The sequence below is a fragment of the Xiphias gladius genome, chromosome 1, assembly GCF_016859285.1.
Source record: "Xiphias gladius isolate SHS-SW01 ecotype Sanya breed wild chromosome 1, ASM1685928v1, whole genome shotgun sequence".
In the NCBI taxonomy this organism is placed as follows: Eukaryota; Metazoa; Chordata; class Actinopteri; order Istiophoriformes; family Xiphiidae; genus Xiphias; species Xiphias gladius.
Window position 1 is genome coordinate 31,303,430 of NC_053400.1, and position 25,305 is coordinate 31,328,734.

The following is a 25,305-nucleotide window of genomic DNA, read 5'->3' on the forward strand; positions in this document are numbered from 1 at the left end:
TTTTTTGTCCAACTTGGATTCGTGCAACCGGCGTCCCCGGCGGTTTTGCAGCCAGTCAGGCCTCTGCCATGTAATCAGGACGGGAACTCGAGCTGCCCCTCACCAGCTTGCTGTGGCCCCACTCATTATCTTATCTCCCATTGTAGCCCGCTGTAATTCCCCCTCGCATGATTGATGATGTCGCTGTCTGATTACACCAAGACAAAACCCCCCTAAGATCACCTTTCATTCCTGTGGCCAACTCCATGAGCTCCACCAGGTCCACCGGACAGAATGATGGGGGGTTGGTGAGCTGCGCGGCCATGTCGGGCTGCCGTCACATGCACCTCATGATTGTATTATTTCTGAGCAAGAATCAGTTGCACTCTGTGGTTTATAACAAAGTGCTGTAATTAAGTAATGTTTCTTGATATTCATGCTCAATACAAGAGGTTACCCTTTTCCTAGGGAAGAGAAATTAAAACTGGCTCACGTTTGACTGATTTGGATCGCAATTATATAGATGCAGCTAACAAGACACTAAGCAAAGTATCTGGAATAAGGAGCTTTGTGTGCTGTGGCACAGAAAGAAATACGAAAGCCGTGGTATAAAACATTTAGGATGGAGGCTCCTCTGCTTCAGATCATGTCCCTGGCCTGCTTTGGACAAATCAGATAGGTAACCTGTGCTCTTTTAAAGTGAGACAGTGAGCCTCATCTCTCCATGCGGCGGGTGGAGACAGATGCCTCATTATCCATGCCACAGGGGACAAAACAAGGCCAGGACCCGATGCCCCCCCCGCTGGCATTTAGTTTCCAATGCGCCGACACAAGGCAACCTTGGACCATCGCCGGGTCGGGCTCATCTCTGACCTCCGTTAGCGCAGGTCGCTTGCAGAGTCACATTAAACTTTCAGAGGACCCAAAGGTCCCCGTCAGGAGTGTTAACAACAGCATTGTCCCAGCTCCCCCTGACTCAAAGGGCCAAGTGTAACAAGGCACCGCCTCCAGTGGTCGGGGCCGCCCCCCTGGGTCCACAGATACAGTGACAGCCTTTAGATCCATCTACATTTCCTTTGAGCCTCTGCAAGTCAGACAGAGAGACAGGGATAGAAGATTCGCTAGCAAATTCTTTATTTTTATACGAGCTGAGTGTAAAACGTTGGCGGAGCTGCACCAACATGGACAACTGAGCATAAAATCCGTGTTTTTGAAGAAAACATTTGTCAGACTACAGCGAGTAATGAGCGAGGTGTGGGATCAGGCTCAGATGATGGGATTGCCACTGAGACGGCTGATCACATTAAAGGTGCAGTCTGCCTAAACAGGCTGTCACATCCTGCCAGCTAAGGGTTACTAAATATATTCTTCCGATATGCTTGCTTTGACTTTTTGGATTTTGGACCTACATTACTATTTGAAAACGGTGTGGGAAAAAAAAATTTAATTTATTTTTTTAACTTTTCCCTGAAACACTGTCCCTAGAGAAGTTGTTTTTACTCTTCAAATGTGCACGCAAATAAACATGTACACTATAAGATCGATTAGGGCATGATTTTGTCTGTTTGACAGGATATTGGAATCTGTATGCTTACTGCCAGTGTGATGCAATTTTAGCCAGGCTACTAATTTCTAATAGTTATATTTACTGATTTGAAAAATTCATGAAAGTGTCATGAAAATGAAATCATATTTCACGTCTCTGCCTTTATATCCTAAATTTGTTGGTAGAATTATTTTAATTTTGTTAGTAATACCTTTTGTTTTGAAATCAACAAAAAACGTTTCATTTTTCAGTTTTCATTCAGTTATGGCTGAATGCTTTGATTCAAAATGTCAAAGGTTCGCGAAGAAAACAATCTTTCAGTCTTCTTTTATTTTTGACTGAAAAGAAAAAAGAAACAAGCGTGGCCTTTTTCAAAAAAAAAAAACCCTTTAAATGTTGCAGTTTTTATGATATAATGTGAATGTCAAAGTCTCCTTTTTGTGCGGCCAGTTGCATCAGATATTTGGCCCAACAAACTGCCAAAGAAACCACACCAGTGACATGTGTTGAAGGTGTAGCCTGGTCCATAATAGCTATTAAACAATGCTGACCCCCTGCTGTTAAAATCAGATCATATTTATCTGGGATTGCTGGACATAATATTTCACAAACGGAGTATTTTGCGGAAACAATGAAAACACCTGCTCCAGATTTTGTGACATCACTCCGACGTGCTGCAGCTTGGCAGCTGAGGTAGCAGAAAACTGTTAATAAATAAGACAGAGAACAACTGAGACTGCGGTTAACAATGAAGGATTCGTTTATCCACCTCACGGTACGACACTTGTTTTTCCTGCACAAGTGATTTAATATTTGCTCGTTTGACTGTGTGCACTGACCAGTGGTTGTAGAAGTATTCGGATTCTTTACTTAAGTAAAAGTGCCAATAAAACAATCTAAAAGTACTCCCGTACATGTAAAAGTCCTGCATTTAAAATCCTATTTGAGTAAGAGTACAACAGTATTATTAGTACAAACCTGTACTTCAAGTATCAAAAGTAAAAGTACTCGTCCTGCAGAAAAATGGACCCTGTTATTAGATCCATCACTAGATCATTATGCATCAATGTGTAAGCAGTATTTTACTGTTGTAGCTTGTCGAAGTGGAACCAGGTTTAACTGCTTTATGTACAGTTACTAGTTTAGTCCAGTGGCCCTCCAAAGGTCACCGGATAAATCCGGTAAAGTTGTTGAATGAATGTAGTGAAGTAAAAAGTAAACTATTTCTCCCTGAGATGTAGTGGAGCAGAGGTAAATAGTAGCAGAAAATGGAAATACTCAAGTAGAGTGGAAGTACCTTACAACTGTGCTTAAGTACAGTATCTGAGTAAATGTACTAAGTTACCTTCCACCAGCTGCTGCCTGTGTGGGCTCAGGGACAGAGTGCGCTTTCTATCTTGGACTTCATATTTAGAAAATAAACCCTCAGCGGCTTCATGCCAATGTCTCTTTTTCCCTACGTCTAGTTTCATTCAAGGGAAAACACTCACTGCAGCTCTCATTAAAACTAAGCAGATGATTGCGAGAAAAACCACATAAACAATGTGTCTAAATCCGAAAATGGATTTAGACCATCACGGGAGCCTAGAAGTTTCAAGCGAACTCAAAATGATTAAACACTTCTAAGGTTTGCCATTCTTTAAGACAAAGTGACTCACTGCACCTATTCAAGGAAAAGGAAAGTCAGGAATACATTACTGCCTTTTAAATAAATTAATGCACAATAATAAAATCATTTCTAAAGGTTTAATTAAAAAAAAATGACACTTAAGAAAATAAACTTCAATTACAAATTCAAAGTTATTCTGATATAACTATGTTCAATTAGAAACGATTGATAGATCCTTTAGTTAACATTTTTTATGATATATAACAAAATGTCCATTTAAGTAAACTGATTTAAAACCATATCTCTAATGTGAGTGTGAATGATGAACCCTGGAAAATAAAACTATCATCAGGTAAAATGGTGGCTTTGCTGCCATCTAGTGGTTTAGGTCCTGTGCCTCAACCACAGACTGAACAACAAAGTAAAAACCGTAAATCCTGCAGAACTGTTGACCTTATCACGTCATGTAAATGACTGCGGCAGAGTGCTTTGACTGTAGAGAGTGTGTAGAAACCATCGTTCCTGCAATCAAATATTGATTTCCATCTCCTCTGTTAGGTTTTCATTCCTGCTTGAGCCGACGCTGCAGCAGATAAACAAACACAGCAATGTTCACAAAAAATTGCATCAGGCCTATTGAGGAAATGCCATAGTTCACGTACAGGAAGCCGCCAACAGTGGGGCCGACCGTGCGAAGCAGAGACTGAACAGATGCACACAGCCCCAGCATTGTCCCTGTGTATGAGAGCAGATAATAAATCACTGGATTAAAATAATGTAGCGATTTGCATTTTGAAATTTTATCTAAAATGTTGTTCTGGCCTAATTTATGTAGTTCTCACTATCTGGTATGAGTTGAACCTCCATTTTACAGGTTCTTTTCCGTTTTATCTTATGTGGATTCTGCTTAACGTTGCTATTTTCACACTTGACAGTGATTGAAATTCACCGTTACTCAACGTTATATCTGTGAATTCTCCCCCTCCTTCAGCTGTATGCGGAAGCCGTCACACACTGAGTGATCGGGCAATATGTGAGCCTGTTTTTGTTCATGTCACCGTTAATATTTTTAGCTCTGTGCTGTGCAGGATGACCTCACCCGTGTCAGAGGAGGGCACGCTCTTTGTGAGCATGCTGTCTGTGATGACACCAAACAGGCAGAGAGAAAATATCATCGGGATGATGATGAGGCTGAGGTGGAACACATTCAGCATGTATGCCTGCAGAAAGAAAGAAATATCAATATGAACGTATCTAAGCAGGGGGTGCACCTAGGGATTATTTTCCTCATTGGGTAATTACAGTAATTAGAATTAAAATTCATTAAACATTTACTAAAAATGCCAATCACTTCAGCCTGGCACTGCAGACCACCACCTGTAGTCCATAGAAAGAAAGAATAAAGTTGTGTATAGGTTGAGTACATTTTTTCATCAAGCTATCAACGAGGCTGTTTTTAGATTTCCTGTAAAATGGTCCAGCTTTAACATTTTGGCTGGACCGCAGCAGCGGGGCCAGACCTAGCCATGTGATTCTCTCTGACTGACTGGCTGAGACTGGAAGCTACACCATTGGTCGGCCGGCCGAGGTTGTGAGTTTTCCCCATTGGCCGTTGCTCTTTCAAAATGAATTGTCGCAAACAGTTTCTATCACATCATCAGGGAGGTGTTTACAGTCATTGTTGGCAGCTTAGCACCTTTTGTTACTACATTTAGTGACTTTTCAGACCCCTTTTGCGACTACACAAAAGCACCTAATGACAAATTTAGCAACTTTTTGGACAAACCTTAGCAACTTTCTACAGAAGAGTCACCAGTATTGCCTCGCGAGTGCGAGGTTGGGCTCTCCCTCCGCCGCCACACCTCTCTATGTGTCTCATTCAATTGACCACAAGGCAGCTGACACAGACACGAATGAGCTTCTAACTTTCTCTCGGAGTGATCATTTTACAGGTAAATATAGCCGAAACCACAGCACAGCTGTTGTATTTAACTCATGTGTGTGGTGATTTTGTCAGACAACGTTGTAGGTATAAAATCAGGATTTTAGCAGTGCAGAGCAGCAGCTTGGAAATGACTTTGAGGTAACATCGAGCTGAGAACAGCTGAATTTGACAGTATTAAACACTGTGCATGTGAGCACAGAGAGTGGGAGAGAAGCAAACAGATGAAGGGCGGTCCAGCCACATGCTAGGTTTTGACCCGGTCTTGTTATGAGTGTTTCTGTGTGTACCTGAGCCAGTCCCACCAAAGAGGAAACTCCGATGGACAGAAGCAGCAGCGAGCTCTCAGAGTATCTCACTGTGAATCGACCGATCACTCCTCCCTGAACCAACTGAAACAAACATCTGAGTTTTACGGTCTGATGTACAAATGAAGCACGGAAATTATTATCAACTTGTCTTGGATTTCAATTTGAGCGACACTTACCATTTGGACTATGCCAAAATAGGCCATCAGATAGCCATTCTGCTCAGGTTGCAGCTTGAAGAAGTCCAACGCAAGGATCGAAAACATCACCTGAAAAATGCCTTTGGAGAGAGAAGAGCAATTCTTCTGTTTAATTTACAGATGCCCCCCCCCCAACATCTTTGATGACCTGACATTTTTCAGGCTGACTTTGCATATGTCATTTCTATCGTAAATTAAAGATGACTGCATTTAAGAATGTACATGTGTTATATCCACACCAGCTCTCTGATACATTTCATAGTTAATTTATGCATTTTCAGCGCTTGCAATAAATACCCAAACTTGTTTAAATTTAACTTTACACACACAAAGGGGCTACTGAACCCAGTGAACCCAGACTGAACAGACCATTGTACATATGTTACTTTTTATTTTTATTTATTTATATACATGTGGCCTCCAATTAATGGCAGAAAGGTAATATACATCATTCAAACAGCGTCTGTGTAATCTGTTGCATTCCAAGGAAAGACACAATTTGTTGATAATGTAGACACATTTGGGTTTAAAAGTGTTACATTTACTGTGGTAAATACAGTCTTGCAGAAAAATTAATGAGTAAAGAATGAAAAAAAGTTTTTCAAACAAAGGTTAAAAAGTAACTCTCACCTGATGGCAAGCCTGCAATTATCTTCACAACGAGAGTCGGAGTCACGCCTGGAAACTTCATCAGTCTTGTGATCTCTCCCACATTGAATACTGACGTGGTTTTTTTCTCGCCTGCGGCAGATTCGAAGAGAGAGAGTAAAACCGATGTACCACTGCAAGAACAATACCTGTCGGGTTACATTATCTCCAACAGGCCGAATCAATCAAACAACCACAGCAAGATAAATTTGGGAACGCAAAAAACCTTGAATTGGTGAGGCACACAGGCAGAAGTGTAGCTCATACAACATTATAGTAAGTGTTTTTCACACGAAGTAACAATTTTCTCTAAAACTGAAAAATCATCACTGTCCAACCAGCAAGCTTTATTTTTTTAGCATTTAATCTGTGTCAATCACAGAACAGTAGAGCTGGCTGTGGGTGGTGTCCCCCCCCTCCTCCCAAAAATAACTGACTAACCGTTTCCTCCCTGTTTCCAGTCTTTCTGCTAAGCTATGATAACCAGCTGCTGACGCTAGCTTCATATTTTACGAACAGATGTGAGGTAGATATCGATCTTCTCATCTGTCTCTCAGTGAGAAATAAGCAAATAAGTGTATTTCCCCAAATGAAATAAGTATTCTGTTCTAACCATATGCTAAAGAACAGTAACACTACAGCCTCAATAGCTTCACAACAAGCTGTATTCCAGCATTGCTTCACTGTGAGCCAGAAAATGAAAATGAATGTGACTGAACTGTTTTCGAAAAAATGGGGACTGATGTATCCTGATGTACACTGAATTAATATTTCATTTCATTTCATTATTAAGTCTGACATCATGTTATGTTTACAATTTTCCATTAAGGTGGGGTTTATTTTTGCCTAGAAAAACACAAGGGACGTCCCATCGAAACCTTTCTCAGTCGACATGGATGCTGTAGCAGTCGCCAACAGCAGTTAACATTTTTCTGTCGAAATTCTTCTGGCTCCGGCCAAGATGACGTCCCAGTTTTTTGACTTCTGGGATTTTTGACTTCTGCAAAAATCCCCATCTGTTTATATGACCCGTAAAGAACGCAAATTCCATCAAATCAAAAAACACTTAAGACCAATGTAACACATCAAAGTAACCTAATATGCTTAATTTTTCTAAATGAAGGTTCATAATGTATGCAAACTTTTTTATTAAGTCATACCATGCTGGTCATGTTTACACTCTTACACTGACAAAAATCACAAAGAATCAGATCAGTATTAACTCCGGTGCATTTGTTTTTATAACCCAGTTTTGCAAAAATATCACAATGAACAGTGCAGAACCTGCCCGAGCTTTCCAAGAGGAGCATGCAAGACTAACAGGAGGAACCCTTGGGTGAGGTAATTCAGATAGAGATCCCTCCTCCTCGGACGGCTGGAAAGGTCCACAATTAAATTTTTGTTCCTACAATCCTTAACTCGGACTGCACTTGGACTTCACTGGATACTGTTTGGGGATGGGACTGCCCAGTCTTCAGCCGGAGTTTCGGGGAGACAGGTGAGAGGTGGGACTGACTTGATTTGTCTCCAGAGGACAGCTTGACTTTTTTTGTCCTCCTGGCCACTCTGTTCTGCTGTTTTTTAATGCGCTGCACTTTCTTGATGTCTGCTAATTCTTTGCCCAATTTTTCAGTCTCCCTTTTGTACATGTTCCTCTCTGCCTTTACTGCCTCTAGCTTTTCTTTTTGGTCTCTGACCGTCACCTGGCACTGCTGCAACTGCTCTCCCACCTGTGCCAGACTTTGCTTCAGCCCTTCACACTGTTTTTGTGTTTTCCTCAGCTCTTCAGTCTGAGTGAGCAGCTCTTTCTGTAAGGACTCAATCTTCTGGAGAGGCACATCTTGGTAGGGTCTTCTGATCGTCTGAGGTCTTTGTTTGAGAATTACTATTTTTTTTCCAATATGATCCTCAACAGCGCGACAAATTTTGCTCTCTTTGAGTTTCTCCTTCTGTGTTTGTAGCTCTTCCTCACACTTTTGGAGCTTCCGCCTCTGGTCCTCTGCATCGCTTTCTATGATGACCCTCTCCTTCTCAAGTTTCAGGTACTCCAGTTTGAGGAGATGGATTTGCTTCATTTGCTCTTTGCACTGACCATCCTTCATGTTCAGGTTTGATTGCTGGATGGTCATTTTTGTCACGCAGCTCTCAACATTCATTTTGGCATTGCAGCCACTTGTCAATCAGGCCATCTCTTGCTTTGATGACCTGGTCCAGTTGTTCCTTCAGGCTTTGCTGGCCTGCCCTCTGTTTGACAGCACCCTACTTCACTGACTGCAGTTCCTTCTTCGCTGACACCAGTTCCTCCTTGTGGGCCTCATTCTGCTTGCACCCTCTTCAGGTCCGTTTTCTGGATCCTGATCTTCTTACCCAACACAGACAATTAATTTTTGCAGAGTATCAGCTGGTTCCTCAGGTGGTCTCTGTTTTGATCACCTGGTGGATTCTCTGCCGTTCTGACTTGAGCTGTTCGGCATCAGTCGTCAAAAACTCAACTTTCTTTTTGAGGACCTCCTTTTCCTTCTCAAGGGTGTGGTTTTTCTTCTGTATTTTGACAAATTCCCGCTCAGCATCAGGGAGGACTGACGATAAGACATAATGATGGTAAGCTGACAAGGGGCCGGCCTTGTACAAATGCTCGTCATCATCGTCAAGTGTCACTTTTTTTAAGCACTCCATCTTTCCTGTTGATTTTTTTTCCAGTCTCAATCAGATATGAAATGTATAGGTTTCTATCTTATTGTCTTATTATGATCTCAGAACATACCATTAGAATTTGGTGCAACGACGTAAACACATCATAATTCTAATTCTGCAGCTGTACATTCTATTCTTGTATTCTGAAGTACAAGTCCCATTCATTTTTCCCATAAACAGTGTTACGTGACTCACATCTATGGCTTGGACTGGCATGAAACTCTCCCTGCTGAATCCTCAAAACAAAAGAATAGGGCTGCAACTAATGATTATTTTCATTACTGATTAATCAGCTGTTTTGTTTTGTTTTTTAATTAATCAAATGATCCTTTAGTCTATGAAAACGTCATAAAATTTCCAAAAATGCCCATTACCACTTTCGCAGAACCAAACCTGACTTTTCCAAATTTTGTTTTGCTTGACCAAAAGTCCAAATACCCAGTAATATTATAGTTTGCAATCATATATGACAAAGAAAAGCAGGAAAATATCTAATTTGAATGGCTGGAATCAGAGAAAATTTTGCATTGTTTCAATATTTTTCCTTGAAAAATGGCTAAAACAATAAATCAATTATCAAAATAGTTGCCGATGATTTTTCTGTCGATTGACTAATCGATTAACCAGGTAACTGTTTCAGCTCTAGAAAAGATTAACAACTGTGTCATAAAATATATAGATTTTTGATGAAAAGTCCAAGGTTTAAGCCTGTGTACATAAGAACTTTGAGTGAAAAGTCAACTATGATTCCAAAGGTGCATTTCAGCAAGAAACATTCAATCGCTGAGCTCAAAACTGTTTTACGTGCAGCGCTAAAAGCAGGCAAAAGCTAAAGAAAACAGTGCTGAGAAATTGTCAATCTGCAGCTTAAATCAATTGACTTTTGGATTCTGGGTTTTCTTACGATTAATTTAGGAACTATGGTGCTGTATTTTGTTCACAAGTTCAAACACAAAACATTTTGAATTTGCTACCACTCTGATTTACACCTCACCTCTAACTGGCTTCTTCTCCATGGCAACAGCAGCAAAGGCTCATGGGTATTGTGGTATTTAGAAAAATGTATGTAAAATACAATTAAAGTAAGACTAATTCATTCTCAATGACAGCAACATTTTCTCTGCCTTTTTTCAACAATTGCCGTCACTACTAGCGACAACCGACACATACATGCGATCACCAGTTCAATTCCAACTGTAATTAACTGCATGTTTTTGTCTGCTATAGCATAGATATACGTGTCCTATGTTTTCCTTTGAGAAAACAAAATCAGATATCAGAAGAGAGAAACTTATATTTATAATGACTAAATGTGGTTTCAGTTGGACCTTAACAGGGAAACTAACTGATACAAAATACTGAATCACCCCTACTTCCTAATGCCTGTATGCCATAATCCTGCACAACAGCATTTTATTCAATTCCCAAACAGCTGAGAACATTAGGTGTAGCAGGCGGAGGTGTCTCTTACTTTCTGTGTTGGTTCTTGGAGCTTGAGCTTTAGTAGTTTTTGGGATAAACTTTAAAACCAACAGTAAAGTGAAGGCAGTCCCCACAGCACCAACACATGCAGTAAATGTCTCCCTGGGAAATACAGAGTAGAAGCAGTGTTAGGTGGACAAATATTTTGGACACTTTTTGTTGTAATTGCATTTCTACATTTAGTTAAAGCAGTAATAACTGATTGTTTTCTGCTACTCGTGAACAACCTGTAAACTCAACTTCGAAACATTATCACCTTATGAAGTGATTGTGGCGAACATGTTGGGAAACATTTGCCTATTTACACACCCAGCAGACATAGAGCAACATTAGCATTAATTTGGAGTTGTGTTGGCTCTTTAGCAGCTAAATGTTCCATTTTCTTCACCAGCTACTAACCGCTAACTTTGTCTGTCTCCTGTTTGCCGCTGCCGCGGCTGGAAATGTCAACGAGAGTACTCAGAATGAACAAAAACAGTGAAGTTGTGGTCTGTAAAACCAAGACACCGAGCTGAAAGATGCTAAAATGCTCTGTGTACACCTTCAGGCAGACGATCATAAAACCTGGATACGGTTACATTTATGCATACAGGGAGGTGAATAACCACGTTTTTCATGCTCCATGTAAATGCCATATAATCCAGTCAAAATCACTTGCGTTTAGCCCTTTAAAAACTTGGTCATTGGCTGTTTCTTATCATAATGATTTCTGGAACAGAAGTAGTGTCTTACTGTCTCTCACTGCTTGTAGCAATGATTACATAACACAAAAAAACATTTGTGCCCATCCACACCCTGACCACCTGATGTAACCCCATCCAACTCTACACTCAACAGCACATTACTCAATCCAGACTCGTTCTCCATCACTAAGCACAAACTCACAACACACACACACACACACACACACACACACACAGTGACACTCACCCATAGCGTGTGATAAGATGTCCGCCCAGCGTGGAGCCAGCTATCATACCGATGCCAAAGCACAGACCTAGTTTGGATAAAGCATCTGCCCGTTTTTCAGGTTCTGAAAGGTCTGCCACAACCATCTGAGAGACTGGGGACAGGAGAGGGATGACAAAATAAACGCAAGTGAAACTGCATCTATTTTCAGGGTAATAAATAAAAATAAAGTTAGGATGAAATGGTATTCGATTGGAGGGTTTAGGTCATCGCAGTAGAGCGGCGCACAGGGGTGAAACCTTTAACTATCCTTAATATTTCAAGGTTACTGCATGTTGGGTGTAATATGCACTTACACTAGATATAACCCATATCACTGTCCAAATCCAAACAAACTGATTATTTATCAGCGAGTTTACAGGTCTTTTTTTAAAAAAAAAAAAGACCTTTAGTTTTAATTAATCAATTATCAAACTTGTTGTCAATTCATTTTTAGTCAAAACGACTTAAATTAATCGTCCAGTCATTACAGCTCTAGAGTACTGCTTGGTTACTGGATGCCTGGGGAAATAATTAAATTGTCATGTACAGTGGGGGTCCACAGGGGCCCCCCCTAAGAAATAAATCCAGCCCTGATTTTAGATATAGTTTAGCCACAAAGTTAGCAAAAGGAGAAAGGGAGACTGAAAGAATAAATAGCAGTGAATGATTCATCTATAGCAAATAATTATCTAGGTTTGATGTTTAAAACGTTAAGACGAGTGAGGACGATTGTAGATTAGTGGTGCTCACCAGGTATGACATGCATGAAGACTGTGGGGACTTTGTGGATGAACAGCATGGCAGGATTGTCTGCTATGGCCAGCAGCAGAAAGTAAACAACAGATGCAGCACAGGCCAGAGACAAGGCTGCTCGTGCCCCAAAGAGGTCTGCAAACCTGTCAGCAAAACAAAACATACAGACCGGACTAAAACAGTGCAGGTGGCTAATGTTGGCCTGTGAAATACATAAGCCACAATCTCCATGCAGGTGTGTAAAAGTACATATAACTGAGTTTTTTCAATGCCTTGTACCCACCTTCCAAACATAGGACCCCCAAGCAGCTGAATGATGCCCACCATGGTTTGCAAATAACCAAACAACAAAGTGTCGAAGCCGAGTTTCTTTGCCAAATACTAAACGGAGACATGATGAAAACACAGACATTAAAATACACACAATCATATTTAGCCTGTTAATGTACTCACAGTGGCTACGGTCTAGAAATCAGCTGATTTTTACAGTATAGGTCCAGTGGTACTTTAGCTTGGCAGTGAGCAGTGGTGTAACCCCGCACACACATGCAGCCTAAGTGGGCTCCCATGACTGAATCGACACGCAAACACGAGCACATGTAGGGGTTATTAGGGTCATCGCTAATGAAGGGTTTATAACACATTAAAGAGGGTCCGCACAAACTGAGATCCCAGCCCATTTAAGCCTCTTTTCTCAACATGCTGTAATTACTGCGTGAGGCTTTAACTTTGAGGTTTCAACAACGTTACAGACCCTTATTTCTGTCACATTTTTGGGTTGTCATCGTACCCTGAGCACAGGACAAAGGTGAAAAGCCAATTCAATTCTGCACAATCCACAGATATACAAAACCGTTAGATGAGTACTGAAACTGAAATCACAGGATTAAACCCTGCTATCACTGGAAAAACCTGACTGGTCTCATTACAGGAGTCGTGTGGAGTAATAACTTAGTCTGAGTTATTTAACTTTTCTGATGCTGGTGAAGGTTTATTTTCATCAGTAAAAGTGATCAAAACACTACAGTAAACTAATCATGAAACCCTGTCTCATTACAAGAATAAAAACTAGAAACCGTGTCTCTTTCAGATAAATGTGGAAGAGAAAAAAGTACAATATCTGCCACTGAAATGTTGTTGAGTAGAAGTATAAAGTAGCATAAAATGGAAATACTCAGGTACAGTGGTGGAGGAAGCATTCAGATCCTATTACCCAAGTAAAAGCGCTAATACCCCACTGTAAAAAGACTCCATAACAAGTAAAAATCCTGCATTCAAAATGCTACTAAAGGAAACGTATGTTTCGGTATTATCAGGAAAATGTACCTAAAGTATCAAAAGTGGCCTCTGTGTTTGTGACTGATATAAGATTATGTCATTAGATTATTATCACCGATGCATTCATGTGTAGGCAGCATTTTGCTGTTGTAGAAGTGGAGCTAATTTTTAACTAGTTTACATAGGACTGCAACTGCTGTTTTAATTTTTCCCCTTGTGGATCAAGGATTATTTTCTCCATTAACCGATTGACTGTTTGATTTTTTTTTTTTTAATTCTGCAAATAGTGAGAAGAAATCAGTATTACATCTAGAACAAAAAGTGAAACCTTAATGACGCTTGTTTTGTCCAACCAATAGCTCAACACCCCCCTCCAAAAATCATTAAAATACATTTAAAATGACATAATTTTGGATTATTTCAATCGATAACAAAGCATCGTAGGCTCCTGCGTGTCTTCATCTGTAAACCGGATAAAGTTGTCAAACAACTGCAGGGGAGCAAAAAGTGCCAATTCGCCTCTGGCACGGCACCTACTAGTAGCAGTAAAGTGGCATGAAAAGAAAATACTCAAGTTCCTCAGTACTTGAGCAGATGTACTGTCCACCACTGTATTCAAGTGCATTTCCCCTGTAATGAAGAACTTCTAGTTACATTTAACCTGAGGGATATACACGTGATCGCTCTCGCACCTGCAGTAAACGCTACAGATCATCCTTCATCATCATCATCATCATCATCATCAACAGACGTTAAATGCATTTGCAGCGGTAATGCGCTTCCCCCCAGGTGTTGTCAGGTTCGCGGCAGGCGCCGAAATCCCGGCTTCCTGCTCCAAAGTAGCAGATGTACTCACGGGGGTTACGGAAGACTGTAAAAATAACCATGTTACATCCAAAGCAGCGATGAGGTAAACGATGTGGACGATTTTCATCCTCCCCGGCCCGTCTCCCTCGGGGGTTTCCGCGGTCGTTTCACCTTTTCGGTTCATTTCGATTCGGGTAAAACGGCCTCTAACCCGGTGAACTTTCACTTGAACCGGCAAGCCTAGCGTCTGTCGCACTTTGGAGCAGAGGGGGGCGTCAAGGAGGCGTCGCCGAGGTAAACGTTAGCTAGTTCCGAGAGAAAATAATCCACAGTGGGAAAACCGCCTTGGTTTGGTTTAAGCATTGTTCACCGGGATAGCTGGACAGTGTCCGTGAGTCCGGCTCCTGTCGGTAATACCGTAAAACAAACAAACAAACAAACAAACAAAAAACTAGCTGCGCGAAGACGTTATAACTAAAGAAAATCCAACCGGAAACTTTGAGCAGCGATGCGTTCACGTGCTCCCGCTGAGGTCGGAGTCTGAAGCCGTTGGCAGATCCCGCGTATGAGTCCTCGCTCGTTTTAATGGGTTTTGAGTGAAATTTAGGGCTGCTGCTAACTATCATTTTTATTTACCCATTCATCTGGAGATTATTTTCTCGATAAATCAATCGATCGGCTGGTCTATAAGACATCGGGAAAAGAAAAATGCCATCACAATTTCCTATGGAGAAAGGTGGATTATTTAAATGTCTCATTTTGTCTGAACAGTCCAAAAACACATCACACGACACATCAAATCTTTTACCATTTTTTCTCGAAAAATTACTTGAAAAACGTATCAATTATCAAAATAAGTCGCAATTAATTTTCTTTCTATCGACTAATAGACACATTTACTCATTGTTGCACCTCTAGGTGTAACGTTGAGCATTTTTTCTGCTTGCATATAAAAAAAAAAAACAATTGTCATTTTTATTTTAATTTTTTTAAAAGGTATACACACAAAGGAAAACACACCTTTAACTATAAATACTCAGATATAAATGAAACAAAAATAAAATAGTTTATGCAGGAGAGGTAGGAAGCCAAAAGGTCAGTCCTAAAAATACGTTGTAACATACACAGAATTACATAGAAAAAAAAACAAAATAAAGAAAAAAAGAAATTATGTATGAATACATTTGTGTTTGTGTGTGTGTACATTTTTTAGTAACAAAGTCATTGCGATGCTTCCACAAAGTTTGTCATCAATTAAATCCCCTCAGAACTTTGTAAAGTTAACTCTCTCCATTTCCTGCTGATCAACATATAATTGTAACCGTGAAAAACTCTTCTGCACTTCTACTTAAATAGGATTTTGAACATAAAATATACGTAAAGCATCAGGACTAAAGGTACCTATCATGCAGCAAAGGTTTTTTGGCATTACCGGTTACTACAGAAGGCCAATATCATAATACTGGATTACTATTACTAATATATTAAAAATGTAGAAAACATTTTATTGTGATATCTGGTCAAGGGGAAGCTCTTAGGAAACGTTCCAGAAAACACACGGATTCTCCGAAGTCAAAGCAAGTGTTTTATTCTTGCAGCAAGGAGACAAGTCATACAGCTGCACAACACAGTACAGCAGCAATGAGTTGTCTGCTTTCTAGTTCTTCTGCCATCCTTTTTATGTGCCAGATGGGCAGAGCCTTGCATTCTCGCTGGCATATAACAGTATACATGGTGAAGATAGTTCTTTGCTTATCATACAGGAATAAAAAAAAAAGTGAGATGGCCTTGAGGAGAGAAAGAAGAATCCCCCGTTTCTCTCCTCCGCTAGGCTCATTCTCTGTTGTCATGAGAGAGTTGTGCAGATTCTCACACAAGTAATAATAACAAAGGTCAAGACGAGGTGATCACAGTCATGAGCATAAAGGGTAAGAATATTTCTAACAGAAGCTAATCTTAACTATTTTGTTGGGTAGTTTGATTTTGAATACTGCATCATATTTTATAAACTGATGGAGGATGGAGTTGGAGGATTACGTTGGTCCACTGCAAGCTGAACTGTGTGCAGTTACAGTATGGAAAAAGGAAAATTATCACAGGGTTAAAGGCAGGTCATATTTCAAAAGGAAGTCTTGTAATGGCCTCTTGTGACAGAACTTAGGAGGTAACTCAAGTACCCTGTTGATACTGAGGTCAGATGACAATAGTTTCAGTATTTATCAGTAACATCTGGACCCGAAGACTTGGAATTGCATGCCTTTTCCGGTCCATAAAAGCCCAAAGGGGTGTTTGGAGTAATTCTATACTTTTGTTAAGTATGTGCTTAGAATGTTTACACATTTGGCTTTTGACTATCACACCTAGATGTCATTGTTTACAGAGTTATGTACAATACATACACACAGAGACACGCGCATATACACTTGTACACGGTCGGCTTTAAGTGCCCTGCTGTTTTTATCCCAATTCTGTTATATCTACTAAATGTTTTGGTTGTTTTAACCTAGATTTAAAAGCCCAACAAGGGACAGGAATTGTCAGTTAGCTTCGGCTAGATGCTCCTAGTGCATTATGTTTGTTGTACCGCTTATCTGCATGAAATAGTGTTTATCTGTACGGCCCCTGTTAAATAAACAAATACATTTAAAAATAAAAAATAGTAATCACAACACAATGGTTTGTATAATATCAGAAAACAGAAATACACACACACAAAAAGTAAAGAAATCAGGTAGTTCTTTGTTCTTGGGCCGTTACAGTATTATTATTTACAATCTGAAAAAAAACTTTTATTTTGAAGTCCGTGAGCGACCTCCGACCGGAAGTGTGCTCCATCCTCTGGCCCGACATCCACTCCGCTGCTCGTCGGGGGACCGTCGGACGAGGACCGCGTTTCGTCGGTTTGTGCAACGTTTCCCGGTATCCTTTTGTCATGTAGGTACCAGGAAAAACGGAGTGACCATGCAGATCCTGACTCCTCACGTTTACTGGGCTCAGCGGCACGGAGAGATTTTCCTCCGGGTGGAACTGAGCGATGCCACGGTAGGGGGGGGTCCACAACATCCAAACATCCAAACATCCAACAGCCTTAACGTACGCAGACTTGTCGTTCACGGCGCAAATGTGCGGCTCAGACGTGTTTTAACGCCTATGAAATGTTATTTTCATAACGCTGCGGGGTGTAACGTTTGCTAATGTCTACTCCGCCGTGATGTACAACAGGTACAGCTAGCCTGACTGTTAGCTAGGTGATGGTACAGTTACACGGTGGCTAAATTAACCTCTAATGTTTCTCCGTGAAGGCCAAGATAAAAGAAATTAATGCAGATTTGTCCTGTGTTCGGGGAAACGTATATATTTCTGTTTGGTTTTTTTTGCAGCATACACAACACCTTTTAAGGCGGCACTGATAACCGTTTGTCTGTCGTATAACAAACGCAGACGTTTTTTTAAATAAATATCACAAAGAGGTTTGTGGTCTAAATTAACCCCAGTAATCTGTATTGAGAATTATTTTGAGTTTTGGGTGGGTTTTGTCTTCACCTCAACGCTGAGCCTGACAATTCCTTTTGTAATTTAATTGTGCTGGCTGGAGTTTATGCATTAGTAACTTGAAATGCAGGTACTTCTCCTCTGCATTTGCAGGTGGGGGGTTCTCCTTCCTCATCCTCCATGTGCTGGACAAATGTCTTTATAAAAGATGCATGACTTTTTATGGTAGTTCTGGATCCTGTTTAGCCTCTTAGGAGATAGATAACAGGCTGACAGAAGAGCACCTCTTATGTTGCACATGTTGGGCCCAGTTATATTAATTAAAAATAGACTAAATGTTAGTTTCTTCTCAGTATAATGCAGTAAAATTCATTAGCATCATATAATAGCCGACGTAAATGTCCAAAAACAGTTAAAAACACATCAGTGTGCCACACTGTTGCACCAGGTACGATGTTCTTTCATTACAATGAACACACGTACACACACACACACAAACTGTAGTTTTTCTGAGTCGATGCCACACACTGTCATGCTGTCAGAAACACTCACTAGAGCAGCGAGTGTGGATTCATCCGCTGCTGAAAATAGACCCTAAAGAATGCACTTTTCTGCTTCAGTTTAGGTGACGCTTAATAAAAACTGCAGTGCCCAGATGTTTTATTATAGATATTTATTTACCCTTTTTTAAAAATGTATATGTACAAAATATGGATCTTGGGGAAGTCAAAAAGTATTGAGAGTCAATTGAGCTTAGTCTATTTGTGGAATTTGTTGACAATAAGAAAAATATAGCATATCACGAGACGTATCCATTAATTTCCACCTCCTAATACGTCCATTGTGTGTGTCAGTGTCGTGTTAGTTTTGATGGATATCTTTGTGTTTTTCAGAACCTCGACATCAGCCTGCAAGAAAACAACACACTTCAGTTCAGAGGTTCGTATTTAAGTTTGTGCAAGTAAGAGGGGAAAAAAAAAAGTTCATTCTCTGTAGTTAAGTTTCAAAAATACTCCACAGATTCCCAAGAACTTTCACAATGTTTTTGAGGTTTGTTGTGACAGCACAATGTAAATGTGAAGTCTAATATCACTACAATATAAAACTCATTTTAATACTGTTCCACAGCACAGGGCCACGGAGCTAAAGGAGATAATGAGTACGAGTTCAGTTTGGAGTTCCTGGAACCTGTCAGACCTGAGGTGTTGATCTTTCATTTATCTATTACTGGTTAATGGTGAAAATGTTTGTTATATCAGTCAGTGAATTTATTTGGGAGACAAAGGTGCAGCAGGTTTTTATTCCAGCCCTCAACTAAAATGGATGTAGATGCAGTTTGCTAAATATAGGGCTTTGCCGAGTGACTTAAGATAAGACCTCTGATGTCTGGTGATGCTCATTAGTTACTGTAACCACCACACAAAGTTATGTGTCCTGTCACCATCCAGGGTTACTGACCGTCTATAGCCAATAAAAAGTACGTACAGTAATAGTCAGTCTCCTTGTATGAGGGATGCAGAACAATAAACTATATTCACACAACAGCTACTCACATGTGTGTGTTTAAGTTTAAAAAAAAAAAAACCCATATATATTCAATTTCCTAACACTGTGTGTGTGTGTGTCCATCATGGCGGACTCCAGATCGACCATAAGTCCACCCAGCGTCAGGTGGACATCAAGATCAAGAAGCAGGAGGAGCGCTGGTGGGACCGGCTGACGCTGCAGGAGAAGAAGCCTCTGTTTCTGGGTCCTGACTTCGACCGATGGCTGGACGAGTCCGACGCCGAGATGGAGCTTCAGGCTAAAGTAGGAACTTGAAAATCAAACAAATAAAAATAAGTGCACTTTGAAGAGAGAGTAACATGTTGTCGCCCAGAAAAGGTTTTTGACTGCTAACATAAACGTGGCATGAGTTTGTTGTGAATGCCAATGACTACAAAATGTAGTCTTGTGGGCGCAAACAGGTTCTCCTTATGCTAACCCTTCCAAAGAAAACCAACGAAGCTTTGCATCACTCATTGTGGTCTGGCAAGGCGCAACTTAGGACAGGTGTGGTTTCAAATCAGCTGCCTGACACTTCTCTTCTTTGCTGGGATGTTAATGTGAACCCCTCCTACACATGACTCAACAAAGCCACTTACCACTGGGCTCAGGTCCCAATTTTAACAACTCGGCAACTATTACGGGATGCTGTGAAAGTTTTTGGCTGGTGGAAGATTATTTATAATAATAACTAAGATTGCATGATTTATCAAGGCTACCTCTTGCTTAATTATTTCAACCAACCCCTTGCTGTCTTTGGTTATCAATTGTTTATTTTTCATTCGCACGGTGTCAGATTTTCTTGATTGAAAAAGGAAAAAAAAAACAGTCTGTTTGGCCCTATAAACAACATTGTTAAGGTATTTTGCTCCACTGTAAATTTGCACTTTTCATTTTCTTTATTCTCCCTGAATGAGGTCAATAAGGTTTCTTAGTATGTTTTTCTAATTACTTTTTTATTTTACATTTATTTTACAAGTTAGCAATTTAATCGAACTTTGAAAAAACACTTTATAAAGTATTGTTGTTCACACAGTGTAAATATCACTTATTGCTGTGAAATTTACAGTTTCTTTCGATACCCATTTAGGAATTTAGAACATTGTTTTTGTTTTTAAATGTTTCCCCTATAAAAGAGTGAGGAGATCTTTTTCCGACACATTACGTTTAATTTAAAGTCCGTGCTTTAGGACTAATGATGGATATGGAATCCTAATTAATTTGGTCACTCATCAGTTCAGAGTAATTAAAGCAACTGCAGACGCCTGTACTGCATGTAGAGCGTTTTGTCATTGCAAAGTGGGATTTGATGGTGTGATTTCTTTCAGGAGGAGGAGAAGATAAACAAGATACGCGTGGAGTCGAGAGTTCGTAAAGACCGTGAGTCTCACTGAGCGCTTCACCAACAAGCAAGCAAACAAAAAAAAACAAACAAAAAAACGAAAAACACTCATACGTTTTGAATTTTCTAACTGGAAGAATTGAGATCTTCTGTCCTCTAGGAGGAATTTTGCAGGTGTGTCGTTAGCACTAGTTGATTTGAGGGGTTTTCTTCTATTCTTTTCAGCCTACCTTGGTCTGAAGAAAGGCTACTTGTTTATGTACAACCTTGTGCAGTTCCTGGGATTCTCCTGGATCTTTGTCAACATGACTGTTCGACTCTTCATCCTTGGTCAAGGTTTGTTTAAAAAAAAAAAACGCTGTTGGTTTATGAAGTGAAACAAAGTTTTAAAAAGTAAAAATGTTGGCCCCCTGCCTCTCGCAGTCTTGTCTAACCAAACTATTGTACCGCTGCTCTAATTTCACATTCTCTGCCTTATTTATCTTCTGCATTTTTCTGAAGATTTCTGCAGATTCTTCTGCCAAAACGTGGGCAAAACAAAAGTGTCATCAGAGCGGTAAACCTGTGAGCTAGAGATCGGACCCACAGTGCAGTCATTCGGTTACGTGTAGGTTTTTAGATTCTTTGAAAAGAACAAAGATAAGTTTGCAAAAAGGTTCTGTGTTGTTTATAGGATAATTCCAGTTTGTTACAGATTCAGTCTTATTGTCATAGTTCTGGCCGCAATTTCTATCACCCATGATAGCACTGTACTCATCGCGTAAATTTTTACAATCTTTACAATAATGATTGAGTTCATTGACAACTGAGTTATGTTTTGAATCTCATTAAGAGCTTTTTTTTATTTTTTATTTTTTAAGGATTACAAGTGTGGTTTTGTGTGTTTTATTCTTGCCTACAAAAGGTGTGCACTTGCCATTGCTGCCGATCATTTTCAAAAAAATACCGTACATTTTAGGATCGATGTCCTACCTTCCAAGCAGCTGCTATTATGGCAACACAGTTCATTTCAGTGGTCCATAAAAATCGGCTTGCAGAGACATAAAACCTGCTTAAGACAGGTAATCCCTCAGAGTTTATATTTAGAACAGTTACATTGTTCTTGTGCTATATTTAATACCTCACACATATCTAGGTAAAAGCGAAAACAAAGACACTCAACGTGAAACGCGTAAAAGGAGAATTGACAGGCTGTAGAAGGATGGACTGAATAAAGATAAAAAAACGGATTAAAGCTAAAATAATTGTACTCCTTAAGAGCTTTTGAATTTAATGGACAAAAAAAAAATTAATTGCTGGATGGCAGTTTTTGGGTGAGTGTTTATGGAACACAAAAACAGAAAAGACACAAACACCATTAGCGCTACTGTGCAGTAACAACAAACAAACAGGAGAGAGAGGAGTGTGTTTTCTGTTTGGGAGGAGCTATTTACTGATGAGCTCATTTGAATAGGAACAGGAACCCGACTACACCGCAGGGGTTTGTTTTGCAAATGATGAGGATTACAGAGTGTGGCTCCTGCAATGTGCTGTTTAATAATGTCTGTTTGTTTCTCCCTCTCGCCCTCTGCAGATTCATTCTATGATACTTTCCACACCATGGCTGATATGATGTATTTCTGTCAGATGATGGCCGTGCTGGAGGTCATTAATCCCTTGTTGGGTCTGGTTAAGACTGGATTTTTTCCCGCTATGATACAGGTAACGCGGGGGAGACAGTCCCTTCTCACTTTAGTACAATGTCTTCAACCCTGAAGATGAAAGCTCAAGTAACACCCAAATACTGAGTTCATCCAAAACCATGCAGTAATCAGCAAAGCTGTAAATTAACCAATCTCTTAATCCCTGGAAAAGGCCCGCTTTCTATGAAGTGTACATAATTTTACTGTTTTTGGTGACCTAAACTTTTCCCCCCTTTTTGTATTTTTTTTTTTAAATTTTACTTTTAACACCCTGAGCAGTTTAACACTGACGTTAGTACCATTTAAGGTTATTCCCTGGACTTGAGATGCTGATATTTCAATAAAAACTGTAAAAATGCTGGTTGTTCTAAAACAAACTATATCGCCAAAAGTTTTTGGATGCCTGAACACGATCTCATACCAAAACCTCGAGGATTAATCTGCTGCTCCAACAGCTCCCACTCTCCAGGTCTCAGGCTTTCCACCAGATTTTGTACCCGGGCTGCAGGGATTTGCTCCCATTCAGCCACAAGAGCATTAGTGAGGTCGACCACCTTTGTTGGGTCGATGAGGCCTGGTTGGCGTTCAGGTTCAACCAAAAAGTGATGGTTGGGGTTGAGGTCAGGGCTCTGTGCAGTCCAGTCAGGTTCCTCCCCACCACAGTGGGAAAACTATTTCTTTATGGAGCTAGCTTTGTGCTTAGGGGAACATTGTAAAAATGTCCACGAAAAGTGCTGTAAAAAATAAGAATAGTTTAAAATGGGTGGCTTTGAGATCTCCTCTTCATTCTGCTCTGTGATGTCCTAGGTGGCAGGGAGGAACGTCATTCTGTTCGTCATCTTCGGCAGCCTGGAGGAGATGCAGAACAGACCTGTTGTCTTCTTCGTCTTCTACCTGTGGAGCACCATTGAGATCTTCAGGTCGCCTAAGATCGCCTTCTCTCTTCTCTCTGGTGAACTTGTTTTGTTGCCCGCTGTAACATCCGATCCTTCCATCTCTTCCACCAGGTACCCTTTCTACATGCTGGCCTGCATCGGCACAGACTGGAAGCTGTTAACGTGGCTGAGATACAGCCTCTGGATCCCTCTGTACCCGCTGGGGGTTGTAGCTGAAGGTTAGTGACTCCTCGGTTAGTGGCAAGGTTGTTACGTCTACCGATAAAAATGGCGGCGTACACGAAAGTCGGTGGCAGCCCTTGTTAGTTGTTGCTGACAGTGTGCGGTTCTTTACATGTTCCCAGCGGTTGCAGTGATCCAGTCCCTGCCCGTCTTTGACGAGACCCGTCTGTTCAGCCTGCCCCTACCTGCGGTGCTGGGAACCTCTTTGAGCTTCTCCTACACTCTGCAGCTCTACCTGGTCATCATGTTTCTGGGTGAGACGTCCACTGACATACCACCGTCCACCCTTGATTCACCCTCCACGTCTCCTTAAAGATATGCAACTAAAACTAACTGAAACGCACAAGGCTGCTCGTTGTGCAACAGGTCAAGTAGGAGGCCGACTAAATAGGCCTCTGCAGAGGACACATTTTGAGCAGTGATGGATGTTGTTGTTCCAGTCAGGAGCTTACCGTCTGTGATTCCCCAGGCGTATAAAGCTTATTGGATAAGGAGGGACTTTGCATCAAATCAATAATCAGTTTATTTGTCCATTCAACCGTCTTTCACGTGATCATTAAGTTTCAATTCATTGAGAAAAACTCGACGTGGTTTTCCTTTTCTTCAAAGTTTTTGTCTAACTTTTGTCATGGGAAAACGTGGTCATTGATCATCTTTTGGTCATAGAAACATTCTCTTTTTAGAGGCTGAAATCTGCAAATATGTGGCAATTTTTCACAATTTTTGCTTGAAAAAGTAGATTAAATGGTTAATAGATTATCAAAACAGTTGCTGGTTATTTTTCTGTTGATTAACTAACTGGTTAGTCAACTAATCATTCCAGCTGGGTAAATATCTCTTTGGAAATGTCTGCAGAGAATAGAAACATCTCCTGCAGCCTCCCAATGAGACAAACATTACAACTAACCTATCAACTAAAGACTGACTGAGGTTCCCTCTCCTCTCCAGGGCTCTTCATCAATTTCCGACACCTGTACAAGCAGAGGAGGAGGCGATACCGCCCGAGGAAAAGGAAAGTCCAGTAACTGATCCGCACGTTTCCTTTGCACACACCCTGAACTGCCGTCCACTTCTTAAAGATGAAGCAGCTGTTTTCATTTCTACTTCTTGCCTTGTCTCATCTTCCTACACACACAATCCCACTGACCTGATGGTGGGGCACTGGTCACCTTTTTCCTCCACCGGGTGAACTGTTTTCCGGGACCAAATCCCGTACATCCCACCGCACCAGCTCGACAGCTCACTGTTGAACAGACATCACCTGGAAAGACTGTGCCGGTTTGATCCAGTGCTGCTGTGAGTTTGAGTTGTTATCAAGTTTATTCCCTTGAAAATATCCTTTTTAAGGGAATAATCTTGATATATTTATCAGGACTTCCACGCCAGACGTGTCGGTCTTTAGTCACTGTCCAAGGTGGTGCACACATTTTCCTTATATTTATTAATTTTGCTCTTGGGGATACAAGAGTGTTTTTCACAGTTCACAAGGGTGAAAAGGAATAATGAAACCATTGTTGGTATTTTCAATAAACTGCTGACCAGTATGAATCTTTGCATTGTTATGAAAATGTTGGAGTAATTTGGTTTATCATGGGAAATATAACAGTTGCTGTTAACATGTGGGGTAGAAAAACCACTTAGAAGCTGTTCTGTGCACGAAATTACTGCCACAGAGTTTTTGCTTTATTTATATATTTCACATCATTTGGAAACACTCACTTCCTTTTTTGTTCAAAAATAATATTGTGACCCTCAAAACAGTTATTTAAAACCTTTTTTTTTAAGGTTGCTTTATGGTCTTTTTACCTATTTATTACAAATCAGAAATCTGTTGCAGTCAACACGTAATCACCTTCGTGTTTTTGTGACATTGTTGTTGCACCTTCATGCACTTAAAAGCAGATACAGTTTTACACTCTCTCTCTGTTG

General features: G+C 40.5%; 3 protein-coding genes across 3 annotated transcripts; 1 reads left to right on the forward strand and 2 right to left on the reverse strand.

The window, feature by feature from the left end:
- Positions 1–3,257: 3,257 nt before the first annotated feature.
- Positions 3,258–14,739, reverse strand: slc22a18 (solute carrier family 22 member 18). Its single transcript, XM_040129475.1, has 10 exons — positions 14,247–14,739; positions 12,396–12,493; positions 12,110–12,255; positions 11,339–11,471; positions 10,398–10,510; positions 6,215–6,325; positions 5,564–5,664; positions 5,367–5,468; positions 4,234–4,354; positions 3,258–3,869 (listed from the first exon to the last, which is right to left on the reverse strand). Exons 1-10 carry the CDS (start codon positions 14,379–14,381, stop codon positions 3,697–3,699), a joined length of 1,233 nt encoding a protein of 410 aa, XP_039985409.1. The 5' UTR covers positions 14,382–14,739; the 3' UTR covers positions 3,258–3,696.
- Positions 6,347–8,874, reverse strand: LOC120791217 (golgin subfamily A member 6-like protein 22). The gene is made up of 2 exons (XM_040129485.1): positions 7,596–8,874; positions 6,347–7,563 (listed from the first exon to the last, which is right to left on the reverse strand). The coding sequence occupies exon 1, from the start codon at positions 8,386–8,388 to the stop codon at positions 7,624–7,626; it is 765 nt and encodes a 254-aa protein (XP_039985419.1). The 5' UTR covers positions 8,389–8,874; the 3' UTR covers positions 6,347–7,563; positions 7,596–7,623.
- Positions 14,740–17,025: 2,286 nt separating the features above from the next.
- On the forward strand, positions 17,026–25,305 carry LOC120791224 (very-long-chain (3R)-3-hydroxyacyl-CoA dehydratase-like). The gene is made up of 11 exons (XM_040129497.1): positions 17,026–17,239; positions 18,583–18,628; positions 18,818–18,891; positions 19,334–19,498; positions 20,563–20,614; positions 20,802–20,912; positions 22,150–22,277; positions 23,066–23,178; positions 23,266–23,372; positions 23,499–23,630; positions 24,325–25,305. The coding sequence occupies exons 1-11, from the start codon at positions 17,159–17,161 to the stop codon at positions 24,399–24,401; spliced, it is 1,086 nt and encodes a 361-aa protein (XP_039985431.1). The 5' UTR covers positions 17,026–17,158; the 3' UTR covers positions 24,402–25,305.